Raw genomic sequence first — 22142 nt, forward strand, 5'->3', positions numbered from 1 at the left:
ATCTTCAACTATGGGCACAAAAGGGAAACAGTCTGTAAAAATGGGTTCTATGACAACAGCTATAACAGGTATTGCATACTAGGGTACATACTATGCAGTCCAGCTTTTCATTGTCCTCAACTTGCATCGTTCCCAAGAAGGCCGGTGGCCAAAGGGCACAGGTCTAGTATATCAAATACACATAACATGCATAGGTCAAGGAGAATATAATAATGTGCCTTTCTTGTCACATTAATGTAGCTTCACAGAAAAATGAGACATACCTACACAGAATAAATAAATATATTTATTTTTTGATATTTGGCATCTGTAATCAGAGATGTAATCATCTACATTGATTCATCTATATACGCTGTGGTGTTTCAACCAACAATGGGCCAAAATTGTGAGTGAAAAATAGAATATACTGTATAGGCCTACAACTAATTGTCAGTCTATTAAGTAAAATCACATGTGCAGTGTAGTATACACAGTTACACACTATACTATAGATGCAGTGTTGAATAAATGAGTTGTGTGAATTTTCCCAATACAGCAATATTATACAATACACTAAATATTCTATAAAAGTGGTTTCAGTGACTTATTTATACTAAGTGCAATTATATTCTATTAAAATAGTTACAATCTAAACAAGGGAAATGCCCACCGTGGAGATAAAACCAAGGCACAAGCACCTTTTAATATAACCATATGCAATTTATACAACTGCTTACCAAAATGTTATTGCAAAAACATAAAACCAGAATGTCTGTTCATTAGCCTTGCTATCTTACAACTAACAGAGATCTCCATTTTCCCAACATGATAATGTAACATATCGTTCAGTCCAACAGCTACACAACTATTCCCAAACAAAATATATATATGTGGTTCCATAATCCAGTGGTTCTCAACTTGAAATGTAAGGCTTAATGTAGACATCATCGTGCGACAAAGTATAAATCAGGCTGAACCCATTCCCATGGATGAGTCTGAAATTCCATACCATTTAGTATGTTTAGTACGTTGAATGCATACTGAATTTGGGAAATTACAGTATGCAACAGTAAACACTAAGCTGGCAAGATTGTCCCACAATGCAATGGGGTGATAACATATCGCCCCATTGCATTATGTCTGGCGCAATGTAAAATAGAGCACCTGACGTCAATATCGGTAGAGGGTGCAAATCCACAGGTTCATGTACTTTTTATTTGCATTTTACTCCCCATAGGGGGATGTTAGACGGCATCATATAAGAACTGTGTTTGAAAAAGAATCCCAGCCGTTACACTTGGATATGAAGAATCAACTGACTGAGAGAAAACTCTATTGTTACTGCTACTGAATTAATCACATTTTCGCTAGAAAATCATATATGAGTGACTGACTGTCGCAAACGATACAGAGACACCTCCCTGATAATAACGCTGAGACAGCTTGTTTATTTTTGGACGACAATGTGGCTAATCATGGGGTCATCTTAAACGATTTTAAGATGACCCCATGTTATTCTCCATAGAGACATTACTTCCGTGAACCAGGCAGAACCAGGGGATGAGCGAGTGACGTCAGGACTTCGGCGCTCTATTTACAACCCATTTAGACCTGTTGAACACATCGACTGCCATGGACGTCATACCAAATCCAACTGACTGCCATTGATATCCCCGGACGTCAATGACGTGTTTTCAGTGATTACACTAAGAGGAAATGACCGGAAATGAACCGGAAGTGAAACATTTTTACTACGTCCGCCTACGGCCTCCACATTCTCAGATTTATCCCGGTTTCTTTTCCCAGATTGCATTTTTGGTCAAAACAAGCTATATTCAACGCCCCATAACTAGTTTTTGGTCAAAACAAGCTATATTCAACGCCCCATAACTAGTTTTTGGTCAAAAAAAGCTATATTCAACGGCCCATAACTAAAGGAACCGATGATCGCGTTTACAATTATAATTTCCGGGTGAAAGAAACGAGGATCGTCCGCCCCTCCATACAGTTTACATCCTGGACACATCGTGGGTCCCATGGGTCGACAAATTAACGTGAAAACATAGAATGTTTATTATCTATTTTGTTATTTAAAAAGATTACAGTACAACATCGTCCCTAAAAACAATACGGTTTCACTGCTCTATCCACAAGTGATGAAACAGGAAACTGCACGTGCAGTACCTCCTCTTTGTCACAAGATGGGGCACTTTCCTAACATTCAGCTTGGTCCGATTAGTAAGTCTGAAATTAAACATATTATTGTGTATGCAGTGCGGCTTCCCAGTATGTTGAAGAATGCCATTCTGATTGGTATGTAGCTAGGGATGGGACGATATGAAAAGCATATAATAATATTGCAATTATCGCAATAATTTTGCAATTTTGCAATAATCAAAATATGCTTAAAAATGTAAATGCAACTTTTGTTCTTGAACCCATCGTCCCTATTCTTGGGGGAATGTTCACCAAAAATAGCAGATCTACCAACTTACGCATTGGGAGCTTGTAGATCGATCGGCTATTTTTGGCAAATAGATTTGTGTAGAGTGAAAATATAGCGTACCAAGTGTGCTCTTTACAGGTCTGTAAGTAAGTATAGATGATTTAAGTGGTAGTGACTTTGCATTTCAGCAAAAAGCTAATTAATCCTAGTGTATGACAGAGGACGATAAGATTATTATTGTTTTGAGGGGCGTTCCCAGCTTTCCGGGTTTGTGTGAACACAAACATTGGCTTGTGATTGGCTGATCACCCCATAGCGATGATTTGATTGGCTGAGCAATGTACAATTGTATAATTATTGAAGATAGAAGTGAGGGCAGAAAATTGAAGACGGAAAAGTGAGGACACAAATTGTGATTGGCTGGAATGAGATGATGTATGATGATAAGAGCTTCACACGGGTGTGATTATTTTTATCACAATAAACTATTTTAAAAGAAATATCGTCCCATTCCTATGTGTAGCATGTGATTCCGGACGCAGCTCCATGTGTTACCACTGAAGGAATGATCCATCCTAACAACATTTGCTCTTATCTGAGGCCTCTGCGAGGTTAGGGTTGCCGGCGGTCCCATTGGCCCCGCCTCCTCGGACCGTCCCGTCTGGGATCCAGGACTTGTCCACGCAGCGCTCCATCCGCTTCATGATGAGGTCCAGCAGCACGTCCACAGAGGGGATGACGTTCTGCCCGTTCGCCGCACTCGTCTCAAAATAAGGGATTCTAATGTGAGAAAGGAAAACGTCGATTATTATGGAGGACGACGGTCCATGAAACTGTGTTTTACCCATTCTGGACGGGAACCCCTTTTGGTGTTTTAAGCATTATGTTATACTTCAGCTATTGAAAAATAGCAGATCTACAAGCTCACGAGCGAACATTTTTAACTCAAATCTTTGCTTGGGGAGTCCCTGGAACAACATATTTTCAGATGGAGGTCAGCGGCTAAATACTGATAATTCTGGAGGGCCTTGACATGAAAAAAGTTGAGCACCACTGACATAAAACATACGTTTTTCAGAAAACTGTTTTAGAAGATTTTTTTTATTTAGGTCTAAATGCGTTAAGCCATTAAGATCTGAGGTCGATTTCTACAAAAGCCTTCTAAATCAGTAGTTCTCAAACCTTTTTGTGCGAAGGACCCCCAAAATTATATGTATTTGGCCATGGACCCGCATCTGAAAATGTTTTGTGCCAGGGACCCCAGAAGACCTTTACAAACATTTTTGAGGCCTCCAACAAACAGGTGAAGTAAAATCCGGTTGTATTCATTAGGTGTGTCCAGTACGCTCTCAGAGGGAACAGGATACTTCACAGAGGCGTATCAATATTTGCCTTTCGAGGAGGACCAAACTAGAGCAACATTCTGCCTCACAGACCAGTGCAAACAGGACACACAGCCACGGCCCTCTTGACAAATGTTCCCACGGAGAAGTTGAAACGGACACATAGCCATACTTTTATCTATCTACGCATCTATCTGTCTGTATATAGAATAATCAGTCAATCTATCCATCCGTCTCTCTATATGTCGTCTGTCGAATTGGACACCTCATATGTCCAAAACTGTTACCTTTCAGGATTCAAATTCAAAAGTAGCAGATATACAAGCTCTTCTGCGCTGTGTTTCGAGGTTGTGGATCTGCTACTTTTGATGCTTTTGTGTGACACTGTAGTATGATCAAGTAGGGGGTTAATTTACCAAAAAAACAAAATATTAAAATATGGAGAGAAGGTTTTCTGTCCGACAGCAACAATATAGTACTGTATGCATCTACCTGCATTCTTTTGTATGTCAGCGTAAAGTAGGTAGTTGACATCCTCATTTATCTACAACATGTGTTTGTCTGTGTTTCAGACATCCATCCATCCATCCACCAGAGAGGTTCATGGATCTGTAAAACAGATACCTACCCATAGTTCTCTGCCAGCTCGCGGGCCTCCGTCTCGCTGACTGCCCTCTGTTCTTCCAGGTCACATTTATTACCACAAAGAATGACGTCTGGATTCTCGCAGTATGCGTGGATTTGCAACTGACCTGGAAAAACACAACCAGTTAATTCATCATCATGTCTTCACGTGCTTTATCCTGGTTTTTGGTTAAACAGAACCAATCACTTGTGTGAGAGTTTAATTTTCTTAACTGCACCAGATGTAGATAATTCAGTTTTTATTGTTATCTCTTCCCCCTTTCTCTTATGGAAATAAAAAATGGAGCTTGCACAAAAAACAAATTTCACCCACCACTGTTTTACACCTGTAAACCTGTGATGTGACAATAAAGCTGATTCAGATTTCTTAAGATTTTGTGTAAGTGAGTATCAGGAAAGTCATAATATGACTTTCCTGGTACTCATTCTGAATAATGGGAAAATTATTCGAAATGAAATATTTCCATAATCTAGGGGTTTACGACCACGGAAATGAGCTAAATTGCATCCAATTAGTGTCAACAGAAGCTAACACTTGATTTTTATATTTTGGTGAGGCATGATGTTTTCAAACAGCGATAGCTAGAACACAAGATCCAAATTGATTTTTTCCCCCCCTGTGAACACAGCACAGGTGTCCGTGTCGACGATCGACCGGGGGAGCGATAATAAACCCGCTAAACACAGCATGTCTTAAAAAGGTAAGATATAACGAAAAAGGCTAGCAAGGGGAGAACAGAGACGGGGGAGGGCTAGCAGTCAAATTATTATTATTTATTAAGATTAAGATTTTTTTTCTTTTGCGCCTTTATTGATAGTTCTAGTTATAGGGCTCGAACATGCGACGCGCTGTCAGGCCAAAGCCTATTTAACCCATTCTGACCTGAGATCAGATTCATACGAGGTTTCCACTGGACACACACTGGTCTGATTAACCCATTCTGACCTGAGATCAGATTCTAAAAATGTCATTTTTTGTCGATTTTTCAAAAAATAGCAGACCTACAAGCTCGTAGCGCGCCACTCGGTGGCGCGCTACGAGCTTGTAGATCTGCTATTTTTCAATAGCTAAAGCATAACATGATGCTAACACCAAAATGGGTTCCCGGTCAGAATGGGTTAAAGCCTATGTGACATTCGCCTGGACCAGCGGGCGCCTAGTCAAATCATTTTTGATATTTTTCAAAAATGTTCAAAAATATAGGATATTTCATGCCGCACTGTGAGCTTGTAGATGTACTACTTTTGAATAGTCAACGTATAAATGGGTAAAGTCAAGTGGTTAAAATAATTGATGATGCTACATTAACTATTCCACCTGGAAACCACCCAAGCACCCTTGGGCGTCCCTTGACCCCAACTTTAAGAACCAACGGGTTAGACTACCCCAGAAATGAACGGTTGCACATACAATAGCAAAGGCACACATCATCAATATCATCAACATCATCTTGATATAAATGCATCTATGAATATTGCTTAATTAAGCTCCGTCAAATGAAAAAAAAAGGTTCAGGTGGTCAAGAGTGGCTAATGTTCCGAAAATGAACCCATTGACCTGACTGAGGCCTGATTTCACAAATGGCTTCTAAATCAGAAAACGTATGTTGCTTAGCTAAAATAAAAAATGACACAGATGCTTTCCTGGTTTTAATGAATAAATAAACAAACAAATGTCTAAAATGCCATACTCATCCAGTTTCTAACGTTGAGAAAACTCTGCTCATTTGTGAGGTCAAAGAGCAGCAGGAAACCCATGGCGTCTCTGAAGAAAGCTGTGGTCAAACTGCGAAATCTAAAAGACACCAAAACATCAATCTCATGAGTCAAGGTCTGATTCATTAACCCAAGACTTTGGGAACCAATGTAGAGTACCGAAGTCCTGATGTCACTCCTGGCATTGGATTTCCCATAGGGTAATATTAGATCGTGTCATATTAGAACTGTGTCCCAGAAATAAACAAAACACCCCGGCGATTTTGTCAGAAACATGACTGTGTCGCTTATGAAATCGAGTTAATTTGATGATGTCTGTGTTTGTATATTTTATTACTCTTTGGATAAATTAGTACTTTTATTTTTAGTACTCAATTGATGCTTCATAATTCATATAGATATGAGTAGAATCGCCCGGCTGATTTGTTTATCACTGGAACATTGTGGAAAACTATGGTAAATCCAATGCAAAAAATAACCCTGTAAACCAGGGGGATAGCACGCTTTAGCGCAGGAATGTCAGACTTCGGTGCTATATATAGCTTGTATTTGTATTGTAAATAATATTAGAGAGATCCTACGGCTGTGGGTTGTTGATGAGAGAAAAAAAATGGCGTTTACCTCTCCTGTCCAGCAGTGTCCCACAGCTGGATATGAATCTTCTGTCCTTTGCCTGTGGTTCCATCTGGACCGCTCGATTTGTATAACTGGGTGCGACAAGGGGATAGGATATTAGCATATTAGACTGTATAGGCCTTTACAAATAAATATAAATATTTATATATTTTTTTTTGGTGATTTGCTCACTGGGATTTTTTTTTTGTTATTTGATGCCTATTTTTTATATTGCATGCTACAGTATATTGAATTGGCATATTGTCGCTGTCGACCAGAAACTTTTTATCTCCATATTCTAGCTTTTTGTGTTTTTTGTAAAATACACCCTACTTGATCACACAAAAGCATCATATGGCGTGAAGTGTCGAATTTCGAGAATGTAGATCTGCTACTTTAGCCTTTTTTTAATTTGAATCCTGAAAAGTAACAGTTTTGGACATGACAGATGGACTATATGGACTTATTTTTTACTAGCATAAAGATTAATTTTAGATTTCTATTAGATGCCTGGTGGTTAAGACCTCAGTCTTAACCAACCACTAAGGGCCGATTCATACTCCTATTTTACTGCCGTTTCGGCGCTGTAGTGCCGAAATGATTTCGGCTCGTCGGAAATTTTCAGTAGCACCGAAGAGTCGACTTTAGGACGGTACCCGCCCCCCCGAACCTAAAATGACGTCACATTGTATGCTCTACAGAGCCAAACCGAATTTTATTCGACTCTAAAATAAGAGTATGAATCGGCCCTTAGTCCCCTAACCTCAGTCTTAACCGGCCTTAACCGGTTTCAAGATGTTTTTGCTTTGGTGGCAGTAATTTCACTTCAGCGCTTCCTAATCACAGCCAGTATGCATGCACTAGGCTCCGGGCGAGCCTGCTGGATTGATTCTATTCAAGTGATAAGTAACCTACTGTTGATTATCGGTTGATAATATTCGAAGTGGGTGCAACGCTTGTAGGGGCTAAATTACTTCACAGATTCAAGAGATTCTAGATTCTAGTCTTTGCAACAAGAACTGCCCGTGTCACCACTTCCTTCTCTTTAAAAGCAGACTGTGGAATCACACTTTACCCAAACCTGCTCAACTGCTGTCAATAATTTACAGTCAATGCCATTGGTAATTGCATTATCTGTAATGGTTATAGTGACAGAAGAATGAACTATTGCCAATGCTGCATGACAGCTCAAGTTGACATTATGTCCCAAAAACACTAACTCTTTGTGGTGAAAGGAAAACCCTCAATTTGTGGATACAGTATGTGGAATGACCTGCAATCCAGACTAAAATTGGCCTCAAAAGTTCGGACGTGTAGTATACTAGCCTTTGCATAGGCCCTTATATACCGGTATATATTTATTTTTCCTGTTTTAAAATATTCATTGTGTATTTACTTTGTCTACAATTTCTTGCGGCCGGTCATTGTTAGTGTGCCATTGTTGGATTTGTTGTATACTTTGTATAGGTTTCTTGAGGTATGTCATGGATAGGAGGTCTTCTTCAGAAGACCTCCTAGGTCGAAACGTTGGATTCTTGTCAATAAATGTATCGTGGCTACGAGTGTGCGGCCTTTTTCACATTTTTACTTATTTTCTGGTGGTGAGGCCAGCACCTCACCAACACTGGTGTGCGCCCTTTCCTGTTTTGTCTACATGGATGTATTATTTGTCTGTTGTGAAATGTGGTTCCAGACACCATATACTTTAGATCACCATTTCCCAACCAGTGGGTTAAAATAGGTTTTACATTTCAACTTTGAAATTGCATTATGAATTGTGTGGGGTCTCCACAATATTCCCCCCATAAAACAGGGTCCTGGAAATACTTTTGTGTGTGTGTGTGTGTGTGTGTGTGTGTGTGTGTGTGTGTGTGTGTGTGTGTGTGTGTGTGTGTGTGTGTGTGTGTGTGTGTGTGATTTGCGTGTGCACACGCACACACACTCTTTTTTTTTTTACTTGGGAAACAAAAACAAAAACAAAAACAGGATATTTACTCGCGACCTCAAACAGATTGGACGCAAACTTGGGTCGGCACATATATATAAAAGTATACTGAGTGACTACTATGTGTTTGCCAATAAGGTATGAAGTGTTTGTTCTTAAGGAGGGTGCTACTGTTACGCACTGAGTCATCCATCCTCGTAACACAGTTTTTCCTTCCTTCCTCATTCCTTTGTTCTGCAGCAGTAATCCTGTTGCAAGAGTTGTACTTAATGGATAGTGTAAGTTGGCACCAGTGTTGCCATATCTGCTTATTATAAGCGACTTTGGGCTTGATTTTTTCCCCTTGTAAATATATAGTGTCGTTTATTTAGTTTCCACCGGGGAAAAAAATACTTTTAGTTACTCCACTGCGCCTTCTACCGATATTGCTCAGAGAATTGCCTCAGAGAATATTTTTCCTCCGGTGAAAAGAAATCCCTTTCTGGCCAAAAAGTATCCTTTATACGTGTGGTGGGGGGCTCAGAGAGCGTCCACTACTAAGGAAAGTAGGCGTTCAAATGACACAACCGGCCTTTGTTTTGGTGATGGTGAGTAGCAAAAACGTTCTTTTTATTTACGCTAAAGACGAGAGGCTGGTCTGCATTCATGCGAGCGGCGGAAGTCGAGAGTAACATATCTCTAAATGCAACACATTAGAGCTATGGACCAGAGCTAACGAGGAACCTAGCATCAGTATAACAATATACAGGGATACCAGGCATACAATGAACCTAGCAAAAACATGAGAGCGAGTGGCCAAGTACTGTCTGCAGCTTTAAACACGTGAAATTCTATTCGGGCGGAACATTAAGCAAAAACTGCCAAAGGCACCCCGACGTGTTGTGAGATGGTAGACACGGCCCCTCAGAAAGAAAAAGAAAAAAGTATTCCAAAACAGTAGGAGAAGTTTACGTACCACTCTCCTTTCTCTGAAGTCTATTCCCACTGTAGTGATGAACTTTGAGTTGAACTTTCCATCCGTGTACTGGTAGAGGAAGCTGGTCTTTCCCACGCCCGAGTCACCCAGGGCCAGAAATTTGATGAGGTAATCATATTCCCCATCAGACATAGTGAAAGCTTATTTCTGACACGAACACAAACAAACAAACAAAAATAAAAGGGAAAATACAATAAATAAATAAATATCTGCATGTCTAAAGGTTTCTTCACAAATTAAACTAGGTAGAAATCAAGCACAACTCTGTAGTAATAATTTGCTGGGTGTGCAGCGTTAATTAAAGGAGCTCTTCACCCATTTTCTCAGTGGAGTCCTGTGGACATTGATAGGTGGCGATTACAATCTACGGCATTTCTCTTCCTTGAAAGTTAACATGCTAAAAGAGAAAACATTGTTCTTGCAATCCATTTAAATCTGCATACGAATGACAACATCGGTGGGGAATCCAAGCCAATAGAAACTACAGTATGTATCTTGCTGCAAAGTTAGGACAAAATAGAAAACATTATTTTTGCAAACACACAAAAAAATGCGGTTTTGCAATTACCACCAATCATGTCATTGGTAGACCCTCCTCTGAGACACAGAGTGAGTAGACAGAAACAGTGCCATCTTATAATAAGCATTAGTGAGAGGACCAACTACAGGTACGTATATGAAGGTAAGGTTGAAAATGGGTGAAGTGCTCCTTTAAAAGCAGAAGAATGCCAGCACACAGGGAAGTGTTCTTTCATTTGGCAGGCATGTCAAGGCAGTCAGGCAAAACACCAACATGTTTCAGCAAACTGCTACTGAAGGACACTTCAGTTACTACCATTTCCTAATCAAGAGCACCACACAAGTGCTTGGTCTAGTATCATTATTCAATACAGTTGAATTATGAACTACTAGTCCTTACCCGTTTGAATATGTGTGTGTGTGTGTGTGTGTGTGTGTGTGTGTGTGTGTGTGTGTGTGTGTGTGTGTGTGTGTGTGTAATGTGATCTCACACACACACACACACACACACACGCACACACACACACACACACACACACACACACACACACACAGACACACAATTTGTAAACATTGTTACCGCTAGGTTTAAAGTATCAGCTGTATAATTGCCATCAAAACAGTCAAAAAATTGAACCGATGATATTTGAGTCTGTCTGGCGCCAATAACAAATGCAGTCAAATGATGCATTCAGTCAACTGGATGTTATAATATTCTCAGCAGCAAGGCCTGCCCAGTACTGTAGGCCTACACTCCAACAGTGAAAAAGCAGAATACGGCACATGACCATAGTATGAAATGTCCAGCATTATTTTACAGTGGCCAGCACTAACTTAAGCTCTTCATCTTGAGCAATAAGCAGCTTTAAGATCTTGTGCAAAAACCAAGATCCATATACTGCGACAGAAATGCGACATAAAGATACGTATAAGCTCTCAACACACAGCTGGAGGTCTGTTAGGGCAGTGTTTGTCAAGGACCATCCAAAATGATGTATTGACTGCCATGGACCTCTGCCAAAAACAATGATTTGAGGGTTTTTAAATGCACTTAAAAATGCTTAATGAAATATATAATCTATATGATTAAATATTAGCAATATTCTAGATTTTTCAAAAATAGCAGATAGAGCTGGTATTTTTTAATGCTATGAGCTTGTCTCTGGTCTCTGCTATCCTATTTTTGAAGTATAAAATATGGTTACAATGATTGCGACACTATGAGAACCACTAAGCTAGTGTCAGCTATGTGGAGCAAGTGAGCAACTTGTCAGCAGCATGTATGCTGCATTACCTTCAGAGACACTGAAAGTAATAACCACAACTCTCTGCTTTTTCTCTTAAAGGAGTGGTAGTAGTTCATCCCCCAAAAATTACTTTTTTTCTATCAATTACACACCCTATGAAGCCTTGAATTCATGGAGATTGTTGTTTTTGTCCCATTCCTAAACCAATACTTTAATGACCAAATTATTGGTTTAGGAATGAGACAAAACAAAAAAAATCTCCATGAATTCAAGGATTCATTGCATGCCTTTTTTGCCTTGCCGAGCCATGAGGCTCATAGAGAAGGAGCCTATCTCCTGTTTCTGTAGCGTGAGGCAGCTTGATGTACAAGTACACCCCCTAGACATGACGCTATTATGCTGAGTGTCAAGCAGGGAGGCATTGGGTCCCATTTTTACAGTCTTTGGTATGACCCGGCCAGGGATTGAACCCCAACCTCCCAGTCTCAGGGCGGACACTCTAACCACAAGGCCACTGAGCTGGTATTTTTCATTGCATACAATCGATAGAAAATATGTACATTTTTGGGTGAACTATTCCTCTACTAAAGAACACTTTGGTTTGCCATGATGAAAAGGACAAGGACCACACTGATGTCAGCAAGCGTTTCACAACATTGGCCATTTTATCAATAGCCTTGTAGATCGGCTATTTTCACAATGTTTATTTGCCTCTTTCCTATGTAATAATTGACAATTTGGCCAATTTGGTATTAAAGGGGTCTTAAAAGTCAGTATGTGCAGATACCCTACATACACTCTTATACGGCATGTTGGTTTGTTTAGTGAGTAATAAAACAATAAGCTAATGCTCTGGGGACCCCCCAAAATATTTTGGGCGTAGTCACAAAAAACATCTCCCTTTCAGTTTTTTGTTGTTCATGTGGATAAAAATAAAGTGAGAGTAGACTGAGCTACTGTACTGCCCACACGCCTTCTGAAATCTGAGGCAATCAGCCTTGAAGACAGTGTGGGTGTGGTCCCTCAAGCATCACATACAATGAAAAGCCATTACAACTACAATCCATAACTTTTAGCTCTCCCGACTGAAGCTTAATTCTCTACTGCAAAGTGGGTCATTGTTGGGGTTCCGGAGTCCAGCTACATAAATTAATATAGCACCAAAATAAATTATAGTACTTTAACACTATATACAAATTGTCCATTTTCAATAAATATAGTTTTTCTATTATTATTGAGTGGTGCAACCACTCCTATAGACGAATTCAGGAACAGGTCTCATGGTCGCAGCTTACGTATTTCCTGTAGGCGGACTCGACATAGCTGCGGGGTTTAAACCCTCACCAGGCACACCTCTTCTAGTGACTGATGTTAGTCTGCCTCAAACGTTACTCTTTTACCTGATTTTTACTAACATTACAAAGATGCCCAGAACATCGGGATGAACCCGTGTAGTTTAAGGCTGCTCCAACAGTAGTGGCAACATAAAAAATAAAAAATAACAGAATGTCAAAATATCCACCGCGGTGGTTGAGACCAGAGCCATTGAGTAATGGTTGAGACGAAGCAGTGAAAGGTCCTGAAAAATACCTAACGTCAGTCTTACCCAATACCCAATCTTTCTGTTTTATGAACACAAGGCTGCTGTACTTTATACCTCATACTAAGCATTTAAAGTATGAGCCAGCCTGTATCGTTCCAATTTGTATCGTTCCAATTTCAGTTCCTATTGGTTCTCTGTATCGTTCCAATTTCAGTGCATTCGCAATTAGCAGGCAACAGTGTAACACTATCTCTCTCTCTGTTTCTGGCACAACAGCGCCACTTTTGCCCCTACTGGTACTCTAAACATTGGGACATAAACAGTCACACAGTCACATAGTCACATAGTCCATTGCTGTTCCTTGGAGTGGTTGCAGTGCACTACTCAAAAATACATTAAATGGAAGTGAAGGTCCTCTCACCCCTCTAGTCTAAAGAGCATTATCTTGAAATGAACTCTTAAAGCCTTTCTAAGGCCATAATTTTTTGACGAGGTCAGTACAGGCATGTGTCCCAATTATGAATCAAATTCAACATGTTGTCTCTTATCGTCGTAGGCAAATATTTTCAAGTGTTAAAAATCATCAAAAAATACCAACAGATCAAAATGTGCTTGCGTTGTGAGCTTGTGTTGTGAGGCTATTTTGGAACATTTGTTTTAATAGGGCTTTCTCATGTGTTCAGAATAATTATATAAAAAAAAAAAAAGGTGTGTTCATTTATTCATTTGCTCATCAGTTTAAAATTCTCCAATATAAACTTTAATCAAATCGAAAATGTACAATGTATGGGTCAACAGGTCATAGTGGTCTATTGCAGGGGTTCTCAACTGTTTTAGTTCGAGACCCTGCATTAATTAGGCAACAGAACACCGTCAGTGTCACCAGTACTGCACTGAACATTAATGGAGCAAACACGAGGAAATGTCAACTAGAGTCTAGGGCTCATAAAACATAATTGCGATTAACAATGTTTTTGTCGTCAAACAAGCTGGACCATGAATACAAATTATATTTCGGTTTGGCTTTTAGGCTTCATGAACAAAAAGGTGTGCAGGCCAGATATGACAAATAACGTACGGTACATCATTTAATAACTTCATACTTTAAAGAAAACAAAAAACATGAATAGTTGAAATAGTGTCACATATGCGTCAGAGTCAAGACTTGAGCATGTAGATCTGCTATTTTCACAATTCTTTTAATGTTTGAAAATATTTGTTTTTTACGTGGACACGACTATGACGATTATGCAAAAGATTATTGCGATAATGTGATTGTGCCTGCCTAACTACAGTCTAATAATCACTGTCTGACACAGAACTTGTGAAACACAAGCTTGAATAAAAACAAAGACCCTCAACCGACTGCATTTTCAACCTTATCTACCTACAACCTGCTATATATAGCTAACAAAGACTTGATAATGAGATGGGTCTGACCTAGTCTCTGGAAACAAGCTATCTCTTCTCAATATCTTTCAAGTCTAAAGGACATAAGAGGTTTGACAGGAAGCTGTCATCTGCTTTCAGACCGGAAGAGTAGGCTATTTTGACCCAATAAATGACAATAATAATAATACATTTTATAATATCCTATCCTTAAAGTAACTTTTTGAATTTCTGCTGCTCAACCTGTTAAGCATCTGTGTCATTTTAGAGTTTAGCTATATACTATAGCAACATACTGTTGGCAGTAAGCACTTGAAATTTGGGAGACAACAAGTTAACAAGACGTCTTTCTGAAGCGATCAGGTCTCACCTTTCACTTAACCACTCAAGCCCCATTAAATACTCCATGAAGTTCCCATTGTATGACGGTGTCACACGAACATAGCCAATCTCAAAACCAGTCACGTCGTTGTGTGTTGTGAACTTGTAGATCGGCTATTTTCGCGTTGGTGAAGAATTTGTTGTTTAACTCTGTTAAATCTGACAATGATTTGCCATGTTTATTTGATCTACAAGCTACAGTTGGTCTTGTTCGCAGGTTGATCATTTTCAAACCTTAGGGTCCCTGGGGGTCCTTTGTCCCAGAGACTTGTAACTCAGTTATAATACAAGTTGACCTTGGAACCAAATGACCCTCACTGGTGCATTTGTACACTCTCCAAATTATAGGGGTCCTTAAAAAGTCTGATTGCACATTGCCATCCGTTTCCTTTTTTGCTTATGAGGAGTGAGGAGAATTGGTGTCACAGAACAAATACAGACTTTAAAATGTCTTTAACCAGATGTCAGAGGAGGTGCAACAGGAGCCACCCCAGTGGGCAGTGGTCCAAAACATGCGATCCATGGATGCCAACTCCTCAGGGAAAAGTGCATAATTATGCCATAAACTTAAACAAACAACACAGTAAAGTCCTCACTGTTAACATATTGTCTGTCGGGTAGAAACCTCATAAAACTGTTACTTTTCAAAACTAGCAGATCTGCAACTGCAGGCTCGAAAGTGAATCTGCTACTTTTGAGTGACACTGTGGTATGATCAATAGGGTGTTAATTTAGGGGAAAAAACACAAAATGGTTGAATATGGAGATAGGAGGTTTCTGCTCGACAGCGATGATATCCATTTGTAACTCTTGAGTGTGTATATGTTAACCAGCTATATGTAGCAGAGTGGCTCACAACCTCAGTCTGATGGCCTAAAATAGGGAATTTCCTTTGGCTTAGTTGTTGGCTTTCCACACGGGAGACATGGACTCGAATCCCGGGCATTACATTGGTACCTTGACTCGGATAGGGTTTCCCCGTGGGAGGTCAAAAGGGGGGTGAGAGTAGCAGATTGGCTCACAAGGTCAGCCTCATGGCCTAAAAAGTCTAATATCAACTATCAACTTATGTTACAGTTCCTGTCTTGTCTGGTTATTTATTTGTTTCGTCACTTCCTATTTCACTTGTTTATCCTGTATCCTATCCTGTCACTGGTGAGTTCTCTCCTGATTGGATGAATTTGGTACCGGACTTTAAAAATGTATCTGTAATTCACTCAAGAGCTGGATAGAAGGGGAGACTCCCCATAAACACTAAATAGCAATAATTAATTCAAAATATATAGCTAATTAAGACTAATGTTAAATGTACAGTAATAGGCCTCAAGTAATTAACTAAGAATGCTCTGCATGTTAAACTTGTTAAATTATGATGTCACTATCAATCATCAAAATCAAGAATGTCTGTGTGCAGAAAGCATTGATAATGACAAGAAAGAGGCATGAAGATGGCTGACAGCATCATGACACACAGCAGAGCAGAAATTAAAATTTTATGACACAAAAGCTGGTTTATGAAGTAAAAACATCTCATCTAATAACCCTCAGCTGGCCCTCATGTGCTTGTCCTGCTGGTCAGATGACCCAGCACCACCCCCCCCCCCCCCACACACACACACACACACACACACACACACACACAGACACACACACACACGCGCCTTCTAGCATTTGTAATCATTTTTAGCATTTATTATAAGTAGTACAGTAGGGGGGGTTGACCTCAACTTTTGATTTTAAATTCAGAGGTCAGGTCAGTGGTCACAGATAGGTTACATTCAAATGTCTCGGTCTGTACGTGGGGCAGCCTGGCGACATAGGAGTTGTAGGACAGGTGCATTGACGCTATGGACCAGAGCTAGACTAAGTTATATGTATTATTATTATTGTGAATGTGACATGATTCGCATTATTACTGCAAGGTGTGTGGGATATATGTTTCACCCAGTAAAGGAAAGGAGGACTCGACTAGATGTCACACGTGTCACTATCAGGAAAAACAACAGATCTGCCAGAAAAAACAAAACAGATCTGCAAGCATGGTGTATATAGTTGTATACAACTAGTTTAGTTCTTTTTGGCAATTAAGCGACTTGCGACAGCTTCGCACTGCACGATGCAAAATGCCGTTGGTGATCTTATCTAAAAGAAGCTTATTGAGAATGTGTTGTGAAAGTAATTCGCGGTGTTGGAACTAAGTCTGCTACAATAGCATTATTAAAAAGCGAGCAACTTATGTTGAAGTAGTGTTACGTTTTCTAGAAGAACAGAGCAGATGGTACAATAAGGATTTACCCCGAATGACATTTCCTGAAGAAAAAAAATAAACTTACCAGATGGGCTGCTCTTCTGAAGAGTGTTGGATTCGTTAACACACAAATGATGCTGTAACTAAACTGATACGATGTGTCGCCACACTGAATCAAAGTGGCATCATGGTCGCTGATCCGTATGATCCATGAGTTGTTATTTTACTATTAATCAAACATCAGTGTTTGCTCAACTTCACTTGTCGAGCTTCTTCTCTCTTCCAGTGTTGCCAGATTTTGCGATTGAGGTAAGCAACCAGGGTCTATAAAAACTAAACAAGCCCAAAAGAAGCGACAAAATAGCCGATCTACAAGCCCACCAGGCGTTGCTTGTAGTCGTAGATCATTTATTATTATTATTATTTGTAATTGTAAGACATATGTTAACACAAATCTTGTACGAGGCAACGGGGGTCCCTGGGCCCTGGCTCAAAATATTTTTTGTATTTGGTGGGGGCCCGGGTATATGTTGCGGTCCTTGACATGAAAATGGTTGAGAATTTCAGCAAGGCAAGCAAGCCCAAATATTTGAACGGATATAATATCCTATTCCTGGGACAATAAAATTGTTGTGGCGAGTCCAAAAATCGACTTGTGGTTGGTTGTCACCGTCAGTGGTGTGGTGTAGGGTAGGGAGCGCTCTGCTCAGTCTGCTGTGGTTATCTTGAACGCACGCAAGTAAATGTAACCGCAATTTAAATGCAACTTTACAGAAAAACAAGCCCAAAGTCGCGTATAAGCAGACATGGCAACACTGCCAGCAGCAGCTCCTCCCACCAACTTCAAGCACTGTCTGAAAAGATTGTATACTCTGCCATACGACGGTGCCGCTCGCCGAAAAACGCGCGCGCGCGTGTGTGTGGGTGTGAAACATTTGAACACAAATTTTTTCATGTGGTGATCCTGTGAGGGTTTGATTAGGCATCAGGCTAACGGATCGGTCATTATCCAGAAATAACAGACCTGCTGAATTATGTGATTGACCAATCAGAATCAAGCATTCATCCAAGCCATGTAATAAGCAATGTTATCTGACCTGTTATCTTCTTCTGTAGTTTATAAGAGTTTGAGGTTTGAGAACTACTAGAGCAAACCTACGTTTGAACAACATTTTCTGGAATATGGAGCAAAAGAGGTGTTAGTGAGGATTCTTTTTACATTTTACATCTGGACAAAAGTTTTAGTTATGAGCCAGTCATAAGTACAGGAGAAGGAGAAGTAGTCTGCACACTGTTTGTAGCTCCCACAGGAATTTTATTTAGAATAAGGATGACAACGTTTGGACCCATTATGGGCCTTCGTCAGTACCGTATCACCAGTCATACAGTAAGTACACACAGAACAGCTATACAGGTCAATTCAATACAAGGTGACTTTCCACCCGTGGTAACGGAGTGCTGCAGAGTGCGTGCGTGTGTTTCAGTGCTACTTTAGGTCACCCAGCGGTATTGCAGCTGTTCATACTCCAAACATACATAGGCCGACATAGACACACACACAGATCTCTTGAAGGAAACGGAGGCAAGCTTTCCTGAGATTACTTGCGAAGCAATGGGCATAGCAGAAGCATCCACGTGCGTCACAGAAGTTCGGTAGGCCAATCAGAGGTGCGACTGTAACGTAAATGTTAGTTTCCTCATGCCAATAAAGCTCCTTTGGATTTAATTCCTGGAAAAGACACGCTGTGATTGGCCAGTAGTCACTTCCGCTTGACTTCCGCCTTCGCTGAAAGGAAGTTGCTAGCTTCGCTGAAGACACATCGCTCCAATGAACTGCAGCGGCCAATGAGATATGTATTTTTTTTAAATATCTATGGACACACACATACTCCAAACATACACAGTGACACACGGGGGCCAGTTATTGGAGTGGTGTGCACTGCTCAAAACGTTGATATTAAGATAATTAAATCAATCAATTTATAATTATTATTATTGTTATTTATTTGTTTTTGCACACAGAAAAAAATATACACATAAATAGCAGATCTACAAGCCCAGAATCAGAAGGCAAGGGTTCATGAAATTAAATCACATTGATCTCCGGGTCAGATGGTCCCCTTTGACTCCACCAGTACAATCCAGTTCATCTGGTTTCTGTCTTTCTGGAGGAAGACCATCTGAGGCCAACATACTGTGTATACTAGGCATGTGGTTTTATTGTTCAAAGATGAACGAGCATGTTTTATTTTTATGAATCTGTTTTTTGTGGTGATAATTTTGTCTCCTCTGATGGCACATCATCTTCATGTTGTGGTGGTGTTTGTCCTGGGCTCCCATGTCTCTGGGCCTCAAAGTAAGGTCTGTAAATGTAAACTCCACCAAACACTCCAACCACCGTGGCAAACGCCACCTGATTGAAAGGGATCCTTCGTCGAAACATTCGTCCAGTAGGTGACCAGTAGTTCCACTTTGTCTTCTGCTCTGTATCAAAAGACGGACCTGAAGGAACAGAGAAGCAGCATTACCTCAGACCTTGAAGGTGGAGCCAGGAAAAGTAAAATAACGGCAGATATCATCTGCCTGGCATACAGTAATATCTGCCATTATTTTACTTGTTCGACCACTTTCAACATGGCGTCCTTATTGTGTGATGTCATGTGTCATTAGGAGAAACAATTTAAATAGTTTTCAAAACAGTTTGAACAAATCTGAAAAGGGCTTTAGTAGTTAAATAAAAAGTGTTTATTTTTTATTTCCCGACAAACTAAATATTCTCAAATAGAAACTTTTATGAATAATACCGGTATATGTTTTACAAAAAACTCTTTAATAGACCAGCTCAGTGAGTTTGTGGTTAGAATGTCCTCACTGAGACTGAGGTCGAGGTTCAATCCTCTGGCCGGCCGGGTCATATACCAAAAACTATAAAAATGGGACCCAATGCCTCCCTGCTTGGCACTCCGCATCAAGGTTTGGATCAGGGGTAATGTGACATATAGTTATTAGCCTGGCTTTGGCCAGACACATAATGTGGATTCACTCACGCCCAGAGGAAGCGTGAGTGAATCCACGACACGTTAGTGTCGAGGGGGGATGTCCAGGGGGTGTACTTGTACATCATGTGACATAGTACCGTCACGTCCAAGGGGTATACTTGTACTTCAAGCTGCCTCACGCTACAGAAACAGAATAGGTTCAGTATCATGGGCCACACGGCTTGGCAACTTACTTACTTTTGATTGTTGTTGAAAGGCCTATAATTAAAGGTGCCTTGCCCTGTCAAGTGTCAGTCAAGGCACCCAATTATTTCATTATCTACTCAGTAAATGGTCTACAAGTTCACACAAGATCTGAGGTGCAACTTTTAGCCAACAGTTCGGCCCTCAATCTAGCCGCAATTTGCAACACTAGATTTGTTTTTTAATATGATGAATCTAGAGTTGTAACAGCAACCATTAAAAGCCCATACATCCAAACAGTAAAATCCTATCTGATTGTTAGGACGTTAAACTCACAAACATTGCAGCTGTACGAAAAGCTTGAATTATTATTTCTATCTGCGAAGTATTTGTTTCATAAAAATCCACCGTAGACATGTTAGAGAGCTAAGTGTTATATAAAACAACCTCCTGCTGTTTCCTGCATTTACATTATGTGCAATTTCAAAACAGGTGGCACGCAGAACCATTGCAATGACTGATTTCTAACGAGCGCTTACAAATTTGAAATATCACTTGCACAGAATTTATTGACAGAAAGTAGCTCATGTCATGTCTGGTGGATTGTTATGAAACAAACACTTTGCAGATAGAAACTTAGAATGAGGATAATTCAAGCTTTTCGTACAGCTGCAATGTTGGTGAGTTTAACGTTGTTAGTCAGATAGGACTTTGCTATTTGGATGTATAGGCTGTCAGATGTTGCAACTCTAGATTCAACCTAGCCGCAATTTGCAACACTAGAATTTTTTATAATGGGATTAAGATGAATAATCTAGAGTTGCAATACCATCTATTAACTGCCCATTCATCCAAATTTCATTGCTTGTATTAAACAACGTTAAACTCACCAACATTGCAGCTCTAGGGGAAGCTTGAATTATCCTCTTTCAAACTGCAAAGCGGTTGTTTTATAAAAATCCACCGTAGACATGTTTTGAGGTACTTTCTGTCAAGAAATTATGTGCATGGATCGTGCTGCTGCCTCCTGCATTATGTGTACATTTGAAACAGGTGGTACGCAGGGCCGTTCATTGACTTCGACGAGCGCTTCCAAACACTTAGAAAAATAATTATAACATGTCTACGGTGGATTTTTACAAACAAACATTTTGCAGTTTGAAAGAGGATAGATAATTCAAGCTTGTTTAATACAAGCAGATAGCAATTGTAATTTGGATAAATGGGCACTTTGGGCAGTCACTGGATAGTATTGCAACTCTAGATTCATCCCATTATTATAAAACAACTCTAGTGTTGCAAATTGCGGCTAGATTCAACCCGTTAAAAATATAGTGTTGCAAATCGAGCCTAGTGTCAATCACAACAATGGATCTATAAAATGCTTCAATCATGAAAAGCAAAGCACACACATTTGGCTTATTATTAATATTATTGAATAAAATAAAACTTCCAGAAAATAGTAATACTGACATTGAGAAAACGGTGTGTTTGGGATTATTGTGACGAGCTGAGGTTTTAAATTGCAACATGCCACAATAATGGACGGTATCATAAATGCTAAGAATATCTCTCCCCAGTGGCAGTCATTCAACGGAATACATTAAAAATAAATGGGAAGCAGAACTAAACATATAAATTACAGAAAAGGATTGGACACATATGTGGAGAATGCACCATTCAACTACCAATTCACGGATATGGAGGGAATTCTCTTGGAAAAACCTATGCAGACACCAAAAATCAAGAGTAAGCAGTTGAAGCAACAGATACAATGTTGGAGAGGTTGTGGGGATGCGAATGTGGATCACTCACATGTTTTTTGGAAATGTCCCAAAATGGATGAGTTTTGGAAAATGATACATGAGCAGATACAAAAGATATTGGGATATGAGGTGCCTATGAAGTGTGATGTTTTGTATTTAGGAAACTTGATGGGGGTAAGATTCGAGGAGAGGATAGATATTT

General features: G+C 39.8%; 1 protein-coding gene across 2 annotated transcripts; it reads right to left on the reverse strand.

Moving 5' to 3' along the window:
* Positions 1–273: 273 nt before the first annotated feature.
* rab27a (RAB27A, member RAS oncogene family) lies at positions 274–17272 on the reverse strand. 2 transcript variants are annotated; one of them, XM_080765197.1, is made up of 6 exons: positions 17078–17272; positions 9645–9805; positions 6751–6836; positions 6105–6208; positions 4397–4520; positions 274–3205 (listed from the first exon to the last, which is right to left on the reverse strand). In XM_080765197.1, the coding sequence occupies exons 2-6, from the start codon at positions 9795–9797 to the stop codon at positions 3001–3003; spliced, it is 672 nt and encodes a 223-aa protein (XP_080621323.1). In that variant the 5' UTR covers positions 9798–9805; positions 17078–17272; the 3' UTR covers positions 274–3000. The 2 variants fall into 2 exon arrangements, with proteins under 2 accessions (XP_080621323.1, XP_080621322.1); XM_080765196.1 differs by having other exon boundaries at positions 9645–9812.
* Between the last annotated feature and the right edge of the window lie 4870 nt (positions 17273–22142).

This window comes from Protomyctophum bolini (assembly GCF_963924005.1).
Source record: "Protomyctophum bolini genome assembly, chromosome: 1".
In the NCBI taxonomy this organism is placed as follows: Eukaryota; Metazoa; Chordata; class Actinopteri; order Myctophiformes; family Myctophidae; genus Protomyctophum; species Protomyctophum bolini.